Here is a 17,156-nt window from a genome sequence, read left to right as displayed (position 1 = left end):
TAATCACCCTCAAAACAAGTTGTCTGCTGAAGGAGGAGGATAAACACTGATTCCTGCATTATAGCAGAGGACACTCCCAACACAGTAGAGGTGGCAACTTTAATTGAGGCTATTAAACATATCGTTCAACTCACAGTGGATGAACCTGAGCCAGTTGCTAAGAAAACAGATGTTTTTAAGCAACAAAAGATAATTAAATCTGAATTCCCCCATTCAGATCTTCTTATGGAAATTAGACAGGAACCCTGGAAAACTCCAGCTAAGAAGTTTCCTGTGTCTAAACATTTGGCTTCTCGTTACCCTATCCCTGCAGAGGATTGTGCTAAGTAGATTTGCCTATTGCATGTCTAGTTAAGATGTCCATTCTGCCTGCTACTACTCTCTCCTTATTGAAAGAGCCTACTGACAAATTGAAAATTGTCTTAACTCCATATTTGCCCTTACAGGTGCATTGAATAGACCGGCCGTGGCTGCCTATTGGGCTGCTAAGCCCATTGAATCATGGTTACAGGCTTTAGAGGAACACCTGTCCTCAGAGATATCCGAGTACTGCATGTCATTCTTGGTTTATATTCAGCAGCCAGCTGCTTACATACGCGAGGCCCTATCTGATGCCGGTGTACTGACAGCTAAGGCGTCTGCCACTTCGGTACTGGCACAACACATTCTTTGGCTCCGTTCCTGGAAAGCTAACCTTGATTCCAAGAAAACCTTGGAATTTCTCCCCTTTTACTGGTGAGGTGTTATTTGGGACTGAATTAGACAAAATTGCCACTGCTTTGGCGGCAGCTAAAACTGCTTTTCTCCCATTCACACCGACTCCACAGGTTAGGAGTTAAAATTTTTGTACCTTTCATCCTCAAGGCAAATACGCCGCAAAGCCTAAGCCCAAGGCCAAACAGCTTCAGCCCCCCTTCCCCCCGGAAGACCCCAACCTTCAGCGCCCCCCCCCCCCCCTCTTGACTTTACGCATGTCTGGACTCTGACCACTTTGGATGCCTGGGTGCAAGAAGTGGTCTCTCACGGGTACGCCGTCTCATTTAAGAGACGCCTCCCTCCTCAGTTCTTTTGCACTGATCTTCCCTCAAACCCCCAAAAGGCTCTAATTCTGCAACAGGTTGTGCAATCACTCCTCCAATGGGGTGTGACTGTACCAGTTCCTCAGTCTCAATGCGGAAAGGGCTATTACTCCTCTCTATTTCTAGTTCCCAAGCCCAACGGGTCCCACCGACCCATCCTCTACCTCAAATCTCTCAAAAGATTTGTAAAAGGTTCTCAAATTCTGCATGGAGACCCTCTGCAATACCTGCATTTTGCTATATACAAGCACCATTATCAATTCAAGGCACAGTCATTTAGTAAAAATTCTGGGTGCTGCAGAAAGCCCAAATTAGTGGCAGTCATGGCAGCACAGCTACATCATCAGGGAGTTATTATACTTCCCTACCTGGACGTCTTACTGCTTCTAGCTTCTTCACAAGGAGTCTTACAACGACATTTTCTAGTCACAATGGTGGTCATTCCGAGTTGTTCGCTCGTTGCAGTTTTTCGCAACGGAGAGATTAGGTGGAAAATGTGCATGCGCGCGGTACGCAGCGCGCAGGTGTTCAGTAATTTAACACAAAACTTTGGAGATTTGCACAAGCTCTAGCAACGTTTTTTCATCACTCAAATGATCGCAGTGTGATTGACAGGAAGTGGGTGTTACTGGCCGTTTTACGGGAGTGTGCTAAAAAACGCAGGCGTGCCAGGTAAAAACGCAGGAGTGGCTGGAGAAACGGGAGAGTGTCTGGCCGAACTCAGGGCGTGTTTGTGACGTCAAAGCAGGAACTAAACGGACTGAGGTGATCGCAGTCTAGGAGTAGGTCTGGAGCTACTCAGAAACTGCTTGAAAATGTTTAGTAGCAATTCTGCTAATCTTTCGTTAGCAATTCTGCTAAGCTAAGATACACTCCCAGAGGGCGGCGGCCTAGCGTTTGCAATGCTGCTAAAAGCAGCTAGCGAGCGAACAACTCAGAATGACCACCAATGACCTTCTTTCAAAATCACAGATGGCTCATTAATTGGAAAAAGTCCTCCCTCACATCATCCCAGCAGATGTTACATTTGGGAGCCCTATTGGGCTCTGCCAGTCAGTCTCTTTTTGCCAGCAGACAAAATCTCAAAGCTGCAGGACAGAGTTTGCAAGCTGCTCCAGCCTTGATGAGTGCCTATTTACTCAGTCATGTAAGTCCTCGAAATGATGGCCTCGACCTTCGACATGGTAGAGTATGCTCAATTTCATGCTCACCCTCTACAACATCTTATCCTGGTCACGTGGAACAGCCAGCCTCATCTGATCAGATAACAAATGATGACTCTCCCTCCAGAAGTTTGCTTGTCTCTCACTTGGTGGCTCCGCAGGACCCACCTAGACAAAGACTGGCCCTTTTGGATTCCAGACTGGGTGCCCCAAACCACGGTCGCCAGTCGATGCGGTTGGGGGGCAGTGACAGAACAGCTCTAGTTTAAGGGGCGTTGGACGCAATCCGAGTCCCATCTCCCAACCAATGTCCTGGAACTACGAGCTGTTTACAAGGCCTTAACGCTGTCGAAAAGCATCCTTCAAGGCAGACCTGTACAGGTTCAGCCCGACAATACCACAGCAGTGGCTTATTTCAATCATCAGGGCGGCACTCGCAGCCAAATGGTGATGCAGCCATCTCAGACGTCAGGATGTTCACGCATGAGAATGGTCCATCATCCAGAAGCCTTACAACTTTGTGGACAGGTGGGGTCTCCTAGACGTCGACCTCATGGCCCCGCAACACAATCACAAGGTTCCGGAGTACTGATCCTGATCCCGGTACCCGCAAGCAGCATTCGTGGACGCTTTCTCAGTCAAATGGACTTTCTGCCAAGAGTGCTACGGAAATTCAAACAGGAAGGCGGCATAGGTACTCCGGCCTATAGTGCCTCTCCGTAGGAGTTCCACTTCCACTTCGACAGGACCTCTTGTATCAGGGGCCGTGTCTACACCCGGACCTACGGTGTGGCTCTTGAATCTTCCCTATTAAGGGCAAAAGGCTTTTCTCGCCCGGTTGTGCAAGCCATGCTTAAGGCTTGAAAGCTGGCTCAGCCCGTATCTCCTCTACTATAGGGTGTTGCATATTTACTTCCAGTGGTGTGCTTCCAATCTCTATGACCCAGCTGTCTTCAGGATATCCAGAATACGTGCCTTTCTACAACTGGGATTGAGCTTCGACCTTCGTCTTGCTTTTCTCAAAGTGCATATTTCTACTTTATCCGTATGGTTTCGACGCAGGATTGCTCCACTTCCGGATGTTCGCATCTTCCTCCAGGGAGTTATCCAGGTCCAGCCTCCCTTCGTCCCTCCAGTGGCTCTGTGGGATCTGTCTGTGGTTCTAGACCAGGCCTGGCTAACCTGTGGCTCTCCAGCTGTTGTAAAACTATAGGTCCCATCATGCCTTGCGCAGTTTTGCTATAAGGAAATGCTAAAACTCTGGCAGGGCATGCTGGGATGGGTAGTTTCACAAAATCTGGAGAGCCACAGGTTGGAAGCTCTTCAATGGTCTCCTTTTGAACCTTTGGAATCCGCTAACCTGAAATGGTTAACTTGCGAAGGTTTTTTTTCCTTCTGGCCATTGCATCTGCCAGACGAATGTCAGATTTGGGCGCTCTTTCCTGTTGCCCTCCTTTCCTGATTTTTCATCTGGACTGAGCTACCTAAGTTGGTCTCCCATTTCCACTTGAATGAGAAAATTGTAGTTTCGGCCTTCGTCTCCCCATATCTCTCTGCTACAGCAAGTTCGCTGGATGTGGTCTGTGCTCTCCGTATCTACTACGTTGAGTGCACCAGTTTACTGTGGAGATCGGACTCCCTTCTTCATCCAGTATGGTTTTCACAAATGTGGTTTGCCAGCTCATAAACAGACTCATAGGCGGCGCGCCGTGGCACATCCGCTGAACAATTGTGCAAGGCGGCTACATGGTCTTCTGTCCACACCTTTTTTAGGTTTTATGCCTTTGATACATTCACCTCCCTGGATGTTTCATTTGGATGCCAGATTCTACTATCCACTCAGGAGTGTCCACACCCTTGAAATACTGCATTAGGACATCCTCAATGTTATCCCTGTGAAGCCCTATGGAACCCGAAGAAGAGGAGAGTTATGGTAGACTTACTTTGTTAACTCTTTTTTCGAGGGCCACAGGGTGCCCACCCTGACACACCTGGACTCTCTGGGAATGCAGGATTAGTCACTGGTTTCCTTCTCCTATCTGAGAGAGTGTGCTTGTGTACTTTCTTCTCTCTTCTTCCTCTTTCTGCTTTGGGCTTGGGGTGGGGTTATGGTGAGGGAGACCGAGGCATCCTGGGATATCTGTAAAGGCTTGCCTGTATGGTGCCCAGGAGCTGATCCACCACCTATAACCCCAGATGTTTTCCCTGTGGACCCTATGAACCTTGAAAAAAAAAAGTTAAAAGGCAAGCCTACCATAACTCTTATTTTCACTTACTTCCTTCTAGGCTTTGGTATCGGTAGTTTTAGTCTACTGGGGTGTTCTACTTCCAATATCTGTATCCTGCCATGGCATTAAGGATCTTAACCTCGTCCTTTCGCCTCTCCACTCCCTTCATTTGAACCTCTGGAGACAGCCGTTACATTTTTTGTCTTGAAAGATGATTCCCTGTGGTGCCTTCCTCTCAGACTAGACCTTCTGTCTAAGGGCACATGCTTTCACTTGGATCTAGACTGGCACATTTTGAAAGGGTAGATATTACGGGATCCGTTCAGTATACCGGCGTTCGGCATCCCAGCAGTCTGATACCTGCAGGCCTCTCCATTTGAATCTTTGGATTGTAATGACCTTCGCTGGCTCACATGGAAGCCTGGTTGGCCATCGCTTCAGCCCATCTTATTTGTCATTCGGATCAGGCTTACCTTTGTACACGTCTGGGCTAGGTTCTGAAGGTAGTTTCACGTTTTTATATCAATCGAGAAATGGACGTTCCTTCTCTTCATGTGCTGGACACTTCACGTTTTCATATCAAATCAAGAAATTGACATTCCTTCTCTTCATGTGCTGGCCTCCTTGGACGTTGTTCAGTCCCTCCATACCTATGTCTATAGAACACTTCTTTCACAAATCGGATCTCTATTGTGTTCTTTGTGACTTCCCTAATTGTGGCTGGCTAGCTTCCAAGCAGAGCTTGGCCTGCTGGCTTTGTTTGACTATTCACCAAGCTTACTCTTTGGTGTATCAACCAGTCCCTGCCTTGGAGTATGCCCATTTTAACAGGACCATGGGGACTTCTTGGGCAGCTCGGCAATGTGCCTTGGCAGAGCAACATTGTAAAGCAGTCATGCAGGGCCGGATTAAGCCTTGGGGGTGCCCAGGGCACTTAAGATAAGGGGGCCTCCGGTGGAAGGCGGGGGAGTGTATTTTAGATTGTGCATACCCCCCAACATGACCCATTCCAGGAGAGACAAAATGCTCTCTACCTGGACTTCCTTCTTAATATATGATTGGTGTCACCTGTGTTGAACTATTTAATAGATAAGAAAGGTGTTACAGTACAGGTGATTGCAATCATAACTTAAGACAGCTCCAGGACTGTGTCATTTTAGGATATATGGATTATGTATATTTAATTTAATCCAATGGGGTATATTATATTTAAACTAATAGTTAAATAAAGTTTACAGATTACATAGGTCCCAGACACCCAGGCAGGGAGGAGGAGAAGATGGAATCCCTGTGTCACTTACAGCTCTCTCCCACCTCTTATCTCTCCTCTGACCAGAAAGCTCAATCGGTAGCTCATAAAACCTGATACTCTGCCTGCAATGTATACTGCCCTGCTCGCGTTGTGGCTGTCTGGTTCTGCTACTGCAAAAATGGTTTAATATGGTACCGCACAGGACTGTTTTTATATACTTTATAATGGGCTCTTATAAAGTATGTCCCTTGTAGACCAACAGTGCATATACATGTGAGATGCCTGAAATAGGTATCCAATGAATTAGTGTTGTTGGTGGTGCACCCAGAGTCAAAGGTATGTATAGATGTATTACAAGAAAAAAGAGATACTCTGTGTTGGGGCACTCTTATTATATTAAAACTTAACTTTTAATTAATTTGTAGTAAAATATATACACGGACAAACACACATATGAACAAATAAGGAAGGTTGCTCGGTTTGGCCTTCCACAAAAATTAGCGTAAATTCAAGCTCTAAGATTGGAGGCAAAAGAACTCCCAAGAATTATATATAAAGGTGATGGTAGCACCTAAGGTGAAAATATCAGAAATTAAAATTACAAATAACAAAAAATTCAAACATAGAACATAGTGTTATATATCAAAAATGATTATGTCTATGGAAATGACCCAATGTGTAATAGACCGACTGTAATGGATTCTCCTGGTATATACTAATTAGCTATTTCTAGGTATATGCAAAAAATTTATGATCTCAGAGTCGATTAATTGTGTAGATCTGTGATCAAAATTTATAGTCAAGATGATAGATGGATGAAATAGGTATGGGTCAAATGTTGCTCCAACACTTCTGCTTTTCACATTGAATCATGAGTATATTTACTGCACCCAATATTCCCTAGTGGTCTCCCTTCTAGGTACTAATGGGGTTTCTCACTGCTTAGCTTCCAAGATCAGGCTAGATTGGGCGTAGCCAGTGAAATATGGCAGTAATGTCTCAGAGATGTAAATGAGAGAGTGTTTGGTTATTGGCGCGTACCAAGATCAGAAGTACTTCTGCTGTCCAATATTTAATGCACAGATTCTCTGTTACCTTAGCATTGCAGAGAGATGATTAGCTGGCATTTGGATGAGAGAGTACTGAAAAAGGTTAAGTACTTAGAAAAGTATGGGTTAAGGGTCCGTCTTCTGCTGTCCACTGTCATATAATAGTATAGCGGACAGTGGATGAGTGAGGCAGATTACCTTGGCCCATAGAAATTAGATAAATTGGAAAAAGGAGGTAATAGAGGGTAGGACTAGCACTTTTATAGTATTACAAATATTGGTAAGGCAGTCAGTACCCAGAACCATATATTGAGTACAATAACAGTGTATCCTCTAAAAGAAGTGGCTATAGTTTAAAGCAGTAGATAAATGCAATTGGAAATGTGATAAAGTAGATAATAAATCCATTGACCACATATACAAATAATAAAATTCATGGCATTGCTATTTAGAAAAGTAAGCATACATAGTGTCCTTTAGAAGCAGAATAGGATGCTGTTGATCTATAGTAGGTATCCGCAATACAAGGCTTTTATAACAAAATATGATAATGCCTGAGGACCTGTGAATATCATACTGATAATAAATAGTAATATAAGACAAAGTATATATGCTTTTGTCAACAAGAATAATATTAGACCTCTAAGTCTATGAATAGACCATAGTGAAATAGAAATTAGAAAAATATTCAATAATTATACTGCCCTAGTGGGCGTGTATACGATACCAGGAGATGCGTGGGCTGAACTGTGCACCGTTTAGCACCACTGTACACAGACGGCCATTTCACCTGGGGTTGGCTTGTTCACAGTGAACAAGCCACCCCCAGGTGAAACGGCCGTCTGTGTACACTGGTGCTGAACGGTGCACAGTTCAGCCCACGCATCTCCTGGTATCGTATACACGCCCACTAGGGCAGTATAATTATTGAATATTTTTCTAATTTCTATTTCACTATGGTCTATTCATAGACTTAGAGGTCTAATATTATTCTTGTTGACAAAAGCATATATACTTTGTCTTATATTACTATTTATTATCAGTATGATATTCACAGGTCTCAGGCATTATCATATATTGTTATAAAAGCCTTGTATTGCGGATACCTACTATAGATCAACAGCATCCTATTCTGCTTCTAAAGGACACTATGTATGCTTACTTTTCTAAATAGCAATGCCATGAATTTTATTATTTGTATATGTGGTCAATGGATTTATTATCTACTTTATCACATTTCCAATTGCATTTATCTACTGCTTTAAACTATAGCCACTTCTTTTAGAGGATACACTGTTATTGTACTCAATATATGGTTCTGGGTACTGACTGCCTTACCAATATTTGTAATACTATAAAAGTGCTAGTCCTACCCTCTATTACCTCCTTTTTCCAATTTATCTAATTTCTATGGGCCAAGGTAATCTGCCTCACTCATCCACTGTCCGCTATACTATTATATGACAGTGGACAGCAGAAGACGGACCCTTAACCCATACTTTTCTAAGTACTTAACCTTTTTCAGTACTCTCTCATCCAAATGCCAGCTAATCATCTCTCTGCAATGCTAAGGTAACAGAGAATCTGTGCATTAAATATTGGACAGCAGAAGTACTTCTGATCTTGGTACGCGCCAATAACCAAACACTCTCTCATTTACATCTCTGAGACATTACTGCCATATTTCACTGGCTACGCCCAATCTCGCCTGATCTTGGAAGCTAAGCAGTGAGAAGCCCCATTAGTACCTAGAAGGGAGACCACTAGGGAATATTGGGTGCAGTAAATATACTCATGATTCAATGTGAAAAGCAGAAGTGTTGGAGCAACATTTGACCCATACCTATTTCATCCATCTATCATCTTGACTATAAATTTTGATCACAGATCTACACAATTAATCGACTCTGAGATCATAAATTTTTTGCATATACCTAGAAATAGCTAATTAGTATATACCAGGAGAATCCATTACAGTCGGTCTATTACACATTGGGTCATTTCCATAGACATAATCATTTTTGATATATAACACTATGTTCTATGTTTGAATTTTCTGTTATTTGTAATTTTCATTTCTGATATTTTCACCTTAGGTGCTACTATCACCTTTATATATAATTCTTGGGAGTTCTTTTGCCTCCAATCTTAGAGCCTGAAGTTACGCTAATTTTTGTGGAAGGCCAAACCGAGCAACCTTCCTTATTTGTTCATATGTGTGTTTGTCCGTGTATAAATTTGACTACAAATTAATTAAAAGTTAAGTTTTAATATAATAAGAGTGCCCCAACACAGAGTCTCTCTTTTTTCTTGTAATACATCTGGTTCTGCTACTGCGTAAGAGGGAAAGCTAGCGATGTCGGTGTGCTCTGGCTGGGGGCCCCCTAACAAGGGGAGAGCCATATATAAAATACTATAGCTTGTCTGTACCTTCACTTAAAGAGCAGAGTGTAGCAATGCTCATCTGCTGGAATCTCAGCTCTGGGTGACTGAGGAAACTCATGAGGTAGGCCTGGACGTCTTTCATAAGAGGCTTCAAATCTGATGCGATTTTCCCTGTAAGAGAAAGAGAGAACATATGTACATTGCAGATCAGTTTATTTACTATTTACTGCATCACATCCAGTTTACAGACAATATCCACAAGCAGAGGGGATTGTACAGTATTGACAATGCCTGCAGGGCGGTCAGTACACACAGCCCCAAGCCAGGGGCGACCCTGTGCTGCCCACCCTGAAACCACCATTTCCTGCCTGTCAACTAGCTTTTGGTTCGGCCACTTATGCTGGAGTGGTCTTGTCAGCAGCTCCGTGGCCACCTCCTGGCTCCGCATCATGGGGGTAATTTTGAGTTGATCGCAGCATCAAGTTTGTTAGCAATTGGGCAAAACCATGTGCACTGCAGGGGGGACAGATATAATGTGCAGAAAGAGTTAGATTTGGGTGGGTTATTTTATTTCTGTGCAGGGTAAATACTGGCTGCTTTATTTTTACACTGTAAATTAGATTGCAGATTGAACACACCACACCCAAATCTAACTCTCTCTGCACATGTTATATCTGCCTCCCCTGCAGTGCAAATGGTTTTGCCCAACTGCTAACAAAATTCCTGCTGCGGTCAACTTGGAATTACCCCCCATGTCCTGGATCTGATCTTACTGTTATAAGGAGAATGGTCTGGATCTGAACAACTTCATAACAGTGACTTAAGATTATTACTGTATTATTATTACTACATGACTGTCACTTTTTGTTAAACCCCCCCCCCCCCCAAAAAAAACATAAAATGGGGGGGGGGGGGGGGGGGGGGGGATGTGACTGAGTCCCTATATTGTAACTATAAAGATTTAGGTACCCTCATTTGAAAGAGAGAGAGTTCCACAGAAGTTATTTACTGGTGATCAGTAACCCAAAACAGGTTCTGAAGTAGTTGTATAATTAAACATTTTCCCAACTTGTAACAATAGATGCATTAGCATGTGTGTGAAGGGAGAGACTGAACATTTCAGATGTTTCCTGTATGTAAGAAATACTGACTGCATCCACAAATCTAGTAAGATTGTGTGAATCATAGCAAAACCCAGACTCTGCATCTAGTAGCTTGGCACATGGCCGAGGCTTCACTGTGTTCAGCCCACGTGGGAGCCATTTCATCACAATATTTATTTACATGCCTTACAATACAGAATACATAGGCACCCAATCAGTCTTGTATTTCCTAAACATCCTCTAAATGTTAAATTATTGATTTAATGATTCCTTCTGCATCATTTATTGTGTATCACATTATATACTATCATCCTAAAGTCCAAAAAGCCTGGTACTACCATAACCCACATAATATTAATTTAATTTAACATTTACATTAGAAACACAAACAAATTGTGGTTAAACTTCTCTATCCACATTATGTGTGATAGCATTTCCCTTTTACTACAGACCACCAAGCTCCGCTGGTTTTCTATTCTGCTTCTTTGCTTACATTTTAAAATCTGTTCTTCCAGGTTATTTACAAATCTTTATCCATGTCTTCTAGCATCTTTATTCCTATGCCCCATAGCACACAAATCCTGAACAACGCATCGGATGCTACATTGCTTCAGCTAACAGACAGAGGGGGCATTCAATTAGTGCCATTATTTCAACCAGTTGCTGAATACAGTGGTACAATAAACTAGCAAACAAGATGAATATTGTTTTGAGAAAACCCAGTCACCACAATAAAATGACTCTGCCATACACAATGGTTGCTTAAAGTAGCTTTTCAAAGGTTTATGCTCCCTTGCATGTGACATTTCTAGTGTGGATAATAGGATTTTAATTACCTACCGGTAAAACCTTTTCTCGTAGTCTGTAGAGGATACTGGGGTCCATATTAGTACCATGGGGTATAGACGGGTCCACCATGAGCCTTGGGCACTTTAAGAAATCAATAGTGTGCACTGGCTCCTCCCTCTATGCCCCTTGTACCAGCCTCAGTCTAGAAACTGTGTCCGAGAAGACGGACATACCGGGAGAGAAGGATAGGTAAGGATAGTGGTGAGATTCCGAACACACACACACACACACAAAGAGGAAAGCCATGCTAACCAAACATTTTATTTAGGATAATTATTGTGCAGCAAGCAAATTATCCAGTGTCTTATGGCCCCTGGGGAAAGGTGTGACACAGTGACAGAAGACGGGGAGGGGGGGGTGACAGTGACAGAATACGGGGTGTGTGACACGGTGACAGAACACAGTGGGGGTGACACAGTGACAGAACACGGGGAGGGGGGTGACAGTGACAGAACACGGGGAGGGGGGGTGACAGTGACAGAACACGGGGTGTGTGACACGGTGACAGAACACAATGGGGGTGACACGGTGACAGAACACGGGGGGGTGACACAGTGACAGAACACGGGGGGTGTGACACGGTGACAGAACACGGGGGGGGTGACACGGTGACAGAACACGGGGGGGGTGACACGGTGACAGAACACGGGGGGGGTGACACGGTGACAGAACACGGGGGGGGGGTGACACGGTGACAGAACACGGGGGGTGTGACACGGTGACAGAACACGGGGGGTGTGACACGGTGACAGAACACGGGGGGGTGACACGGTGACAGAACACGGGGGGGTGACACGGTGACAGAACACGGGGGGGGTGACACGGTGACAGAACATGGGGGGGGTGACAGTGACAGAACACGGGGGATGTGACACAGTGACAGAACACATGGGGTGTGACACAGTGACAGAACACATGGGGTGTGACACAGTGACAGAACACGGGGGGGTGACAGTGACAGAACACGGGGGGTGTGACATGGTGACAGAACACGGGGGGGTGACACGGTGACAGAACACGGGGGGGGGGGGGTGGCACGGTGACAGAACACGGGGGGGGGGGGGGGTGACACGGTGACAGAACACGGGGGGTGTGACACGGTGACAGAACACGGTGGGTGTGACACGGTGACAGAACACGGTGGGGGTGACAGAACACGGGGGGGTGACAGTGACAGAACACGGGAGGGGGGGGGGTGACACAGTGACAGAACACGGGGGGGGGGGGGTTACAGTGACAGAACACGGGGGGGGGGGGGTGACACAGTGACAGAACACGGGGGGTGTGGCACAGTGACAGAACACGGGGGGGGGTGACACAGTGACAGAACACGGGGGGGGGTGACACAGTGACCGAACACGGGGGGTGTGACACAGTGACAGAACACGGGGGGTGTGATACAGTGACAGAACACAGGGGGGGGGTGACAGTGACAGAACACGGGGGGGTTATACGTGACAGAACACGGGGGTGACATGGTGACAGAACACGGGAGGGGTTGGTACAGCGAGAGCTAAAGATCTCTCCCCCAAACCTAAAAACAGACTGACGCCACTGCCCGCACACACAAATATACGCACACTATCACACACACACACACACACACACCTTTCTTTCTCTCACTCACTTTTCCCATTAACTTTACTGATCTGGCTGGCAGTGGCAGGAAGGATGGATCTATTCTGTACAAGTCTAGCTCTTGTCCCGTGTAGCTCCGCCCCCTGAGGTCCCGTGTAGCCCCGCCCCCTCCTCGACACGTAGCTCCGCCCCTTTTCAGCTGAACCCAGCCATTGTCACTGGGGACTCTGGAGGAGGGAGGAGGCTGCTACAACGCAGCAGCAGGGGAGAGAGGCGCCGCCTCTCAGCTCAGAGCAATGACAAGCAGCTCAGCCGTTCGGGCCGCTTGTCATTGCTCGCTGGTGGGAGGCAGTGGGCTGGACAGGATCGGTTTGCGGGCCGCATCCGGCCCGCGGGCCGTATTTTGCCCACCCCTATCCTAGAGGATACTGCCAGAGCCGGCCCTAACCAATATGATGCCCTAGGCAAGATTTTGGCTGGTGCCCCCTAGCACCACCACTGGTTCCGCCTCTGACCTTGCACCTCTTTTCCAGCGCCATCACCCCTCATCCATACCAGTCCTTATTTTGATGTTTGTACCCCCTATATTTTAAATAGGAACAATTCGCACATTTGGCGCACAGCCCAAAAAGGGGTGTGTTTTTGCTGGCAAGGGGCATGGCCACACAATAGTAACCCCAATTCCAATTACGCCACACAGTACTGCAACTTTATTCACATTTGATCATGCGATAGTGTCCATAATTCATATTACATCCCACAGTAGTATAATTTTACCTTATAAACGTTACTCCTCACAGTAGAGCCCCTTATTCACATTACATCACACTGAATTGCTCCTTATTCACATTACACCACACCCTATTGCTCTTTATTCACATTAGACGACACAGTAGTGCCCTTTCTATACGCAACGCCACATAGTAGAGCACCTTATACACATAATACCACACAGTAATGCCCCTTACACATATGAGACAAATTATTAATGTCCTTATAAACATAATGCGCCTTACACATTATGACAACCTTTATTAATGCCCTTTTACACATAATGTCCCTTACACATATGCCGCACGTTATTAATGCCCTTATACACATGACACACATAGTTCCCCTTACACATATGTTGTACATTATTAATGCATCTTTACATGACACACATAATGCTCCTTACACATATTCTGAACACTACTGCACAACCAAGCCACTCACATGCGCACAGCACTCACACTGCCACTAACACTGTGACCTCTGCCTCTGCTTGCATACAGATGTGTCCTCATAAATCTTGCCTCAATGCTAACGTCGGGCACATTTTTTTAATGAAGATGCATCTTATTTGCATTGCTATGTGGCTAGGATGCACAAGCAGCTTCTGCTGATTAAACGGATATGCAGCATGCCTATATACTGTGTGAGACTGTGGCTGTATCTGCATATGAAATGCTACATACAGAATATAGGCATGCCACATATCATTTTAAATCAGCAGAAGCTGCTGATGCCCCTAGGCATATCAAATGCCCTAGGCAATTGCCTAGTTTGCCTATGCCTATGGCCGGCTCTGGATACTGGGGTCCACATTAGTACCATGGGAATGTACCAAAGCTCCCAAACCGGGTGGGAGATTGCAGAGGGTCCTGCAGAACTGATTGGCCTCAGAGAACCTTCAGTGTGGTCAAAGTGTCAAACTTGTAGAACTTAGTAAACTTGTTTCAACCAGACCAAAATAGCTACTCGGTAGAGCTGTAAGGCCGAGATACCTCGGGCAGCCACCCAGGAAGAACCCACCGACCTAGTAGAGTGGGCATGTACAGATCTAGGAACCGGCAAACCAGCCGTAGAGTAAGCTTGATCCAGCGAGCAATAGACTGCTTGGAAGCAGGATACACAATTTTATTGGGATCATAGGAGTACAAACAGTGAGTCAGATTTTCTGTGATGAGCTGTCCGTGTGACATAGATTTTCAAAGCCCGCACAACATCCAGGGACTTTGAAGTGGAAGAGGTGTCAGTAAGCACCGAGCCCACAATAGGCTGGTTGATGTGAAAAGCAGACACCACCTTTGGAAGAAACTGCTGATGAGTTCTGAGTTCACCTCTATCTTCATGAAAAATCAAATTGGGGCTCTTGTGAGTCATCGCCCCCAATTCCGACACACGTCTTGCCGAAGCCAAGGCCAGCAATGTAACAGTCTTCCACGTAAGAAACTTTACATCAACCTCCTGTAAAGGCTCAAACCATTCAGATTGTAGAAACTGCAAAACCACATTGAGATCCCAACGTGCCGTAGAAGGCACAAAGGGCGGCTGGATATGCATAACCCCTTTCAAGAATGTCTGAATCTCAGGGAGGGACGCCAACTGTCTTTGGAAGAAAATGGACAAGGCCGAGATCTGTACCTTTAAGGAACTCAGGCGTAGGCTCACATCTACTCCTGACTGCAGAAAAAGCAGAAAACGACCCAGCTGAAATTCCACCATAGGGGATTTCCTGTTTTCACACCGAGACACATACGTCCTCCAAGTCCGATGGTAATGTTTAGACGTTTCCCCCTTTTCTGGCTTGGAACAGGGTAGAATTACCCTGTCCGGAATGCCATTCCAGGCTAAAATTTGACGCTCAACCGCCATGCCGTCAAACGTATCCGCGGTAAGTCTTGATAGACGAACGGCGCCTGTTGCAGAAGATCCTCTCAAAGAGGTAGAGGCCACAGATCCTCCAGCAGCATGTCCAAGAGATCTGCGTACCAAGCCCTTCTTGGCCAATCCGGAGCAATGAGAATTGCTTGAACCTTTTCTCTTTTATTCTTTTGAGAATTCTTGGGATCAGTGGAAGTGGTGGAAACGCATACACCAACTGGTAAACACATGGAGTCACCAGAGCATCCACCGCCACTGCCTGTGGGTCTGTCAACCTGGAACAAATCCGCTTGAGTTTCTTGTTTAGATGAGACGCCATCATGTCGATTTGTGGAATTCCCCACCGACGTGGTACGCACCCGAACACCTCCGGGTGAAGGCCCACTCTCCTGGGTGGAGGTCGTGTCTGCTGAGGAAGTCTTATTCCCAGTTGTCTACTCCCGGAATGAAGACCGCTGACAACACCACAGCGTGTCTTTCTGCCCAGAGGAGAATCTGTGTTACTTCTGACATTGCTGCTCTGCTCTTTGTTCCGCCCTGTCGGTTTATGTATGTTATTGCCGTCACATTGTCCGACTGAACCTGGATTGCCTGATCTTGAAGAACATGGGCTGCCTGCAGAAAGGAATTGTATATGGCCCTTACTTCCAGAATGTTGATTGGAAGAATGGTTTCCTGATTTGACCATTTTCCTTGGAAGTGTGCCCCCTAGTGACTGCTCCCCAACCTCTGAGGCTTGGGTCTGTGGTTAGCAGAATCCAATTTTGAATCCCGAACCTTCGGCCCTCGGTCAGGTGAGAAGTCTGGAGCCACCACAGAAGAGAAATCCTAGCTTTTGGCGACAGACGAACCCTCTGGTGCATGTGTAAATGCAATCCCGACCATTTGTCCAACAGGTCCAGCTGGAAGGGTCTTGCGTTAAACCTTCCGTACTGCAGTGCCTCGTAAGCGGCTACCATCTTTCCCAGAAGGCGAATGCAGAGATGCATATCCGGGTTTGTTTTAGAACATCTCTCACCATGGACTGGATCACCACTGCCTTTTCCAGTGGAATGAACACCTTCGGTACCTCCAGTATCATCCCCAGGAACGGAAGCCTCCGAGTTGGTTCCAGGTGAGATTTTCGTAAGTTCAGAATCCACCTGTGATCCCGAAGTAGTCGAGTTGAGAGGCAATGTCGTCCAATAACCGCTCCCTGGATGGTGCTTTTATCAGCAGATCGTCCAGGTAAGGAATAATGTTCACTCCCCGTTTGCAGAGGAGAAACAATCTCCGGCATCCAACATTACCTTGGTGAACACCCTTGGAGTCGTGGAGAGTCCAAAGGGCAGAGCCTGGAACTGGTAGTGACAGTCCTGTAAGGCAAACTTGAGATAAGCATGATGAGGCGGCCAGATTGGGATATGAAGGTATGCATCCTTGATATCCAGAGACACCAAGAATTCCCCTTTCTCAAGACCCGAGACAACCGCTCTCAGAGACTCCATCTTGAATTTGAACACCCGTAAGTACAGGTTCAACAACTTGAGGTTTAAAATGGGTCTCACTGAACCGTCCGATTTCGGTACCACAAACAGGTTGGAAAAATAACCCCTGGTTCGTAGCTGAGGTGGAACTGAAACAATGACCCGAGTCTGTACTATTTTGTGAATTGCATCCTGTAAATTTATACTTGCCTCCTGAGAAGCTGGTAAGCCTGACTTGAATAATCTGTGAGGTGGGAGTTCCTGAAACTCCAGTCTGTACCCATAGGCGTTGCCTCTCTGACCCAGGGATCCTGGCATGACGTTGTACATATGTGACTGAAATCACTTAACCGGGCTC

General features: G+C 45.9%; 1 protein-coding gene and 1 pseudogene across 1 annotated transcript in view; one reads left to right on the top strand and one right to left on the bottom strand.

Moving 5' to 3' along the window:
• LOC134909951 (uncharacterized) overlaps positions 1-17,156 on the bottom strand; it is a 145,928-nt gene that overhangs the window by 27,286 nt on the left and 101,486 nt on the right. The window contains exon 13 of the mRNA XM_063917407.1: positions 9,202-9,327. Within this exon, the coding sequence (XP_063773477.1) occupies positions 9,202-9,327 (126 nt within the window). The remainder of the gene's footprint in view (positions 1-9,201; positions 9,328-17,156) is intronic.
• LOC134912767 (5S ribosomal RNA) lies at positions 8,442-8,560 on the top strand (annotated as a pseudogene).

This window comes from Pseudophryne corroboree, chromosome 4, assembly GCF_028390025.1.
Source record: "Pseudophryne corroboree isolate aPseCor3 chromosome 4, aPseCor3.hap2, whole genome shotgun sequence".
In the NCBI taxonomy this organism is placed as follows: domain Eukaryota; kingdom Metazoa; phylum Chordata; class Amphibia; order Anura; family Myobatrachidae; genus Pseudophryne; species Pseudophryne corroboree.
This window is presented reverse-complemented; position numbering and strand designations above follow the sequence as displayed.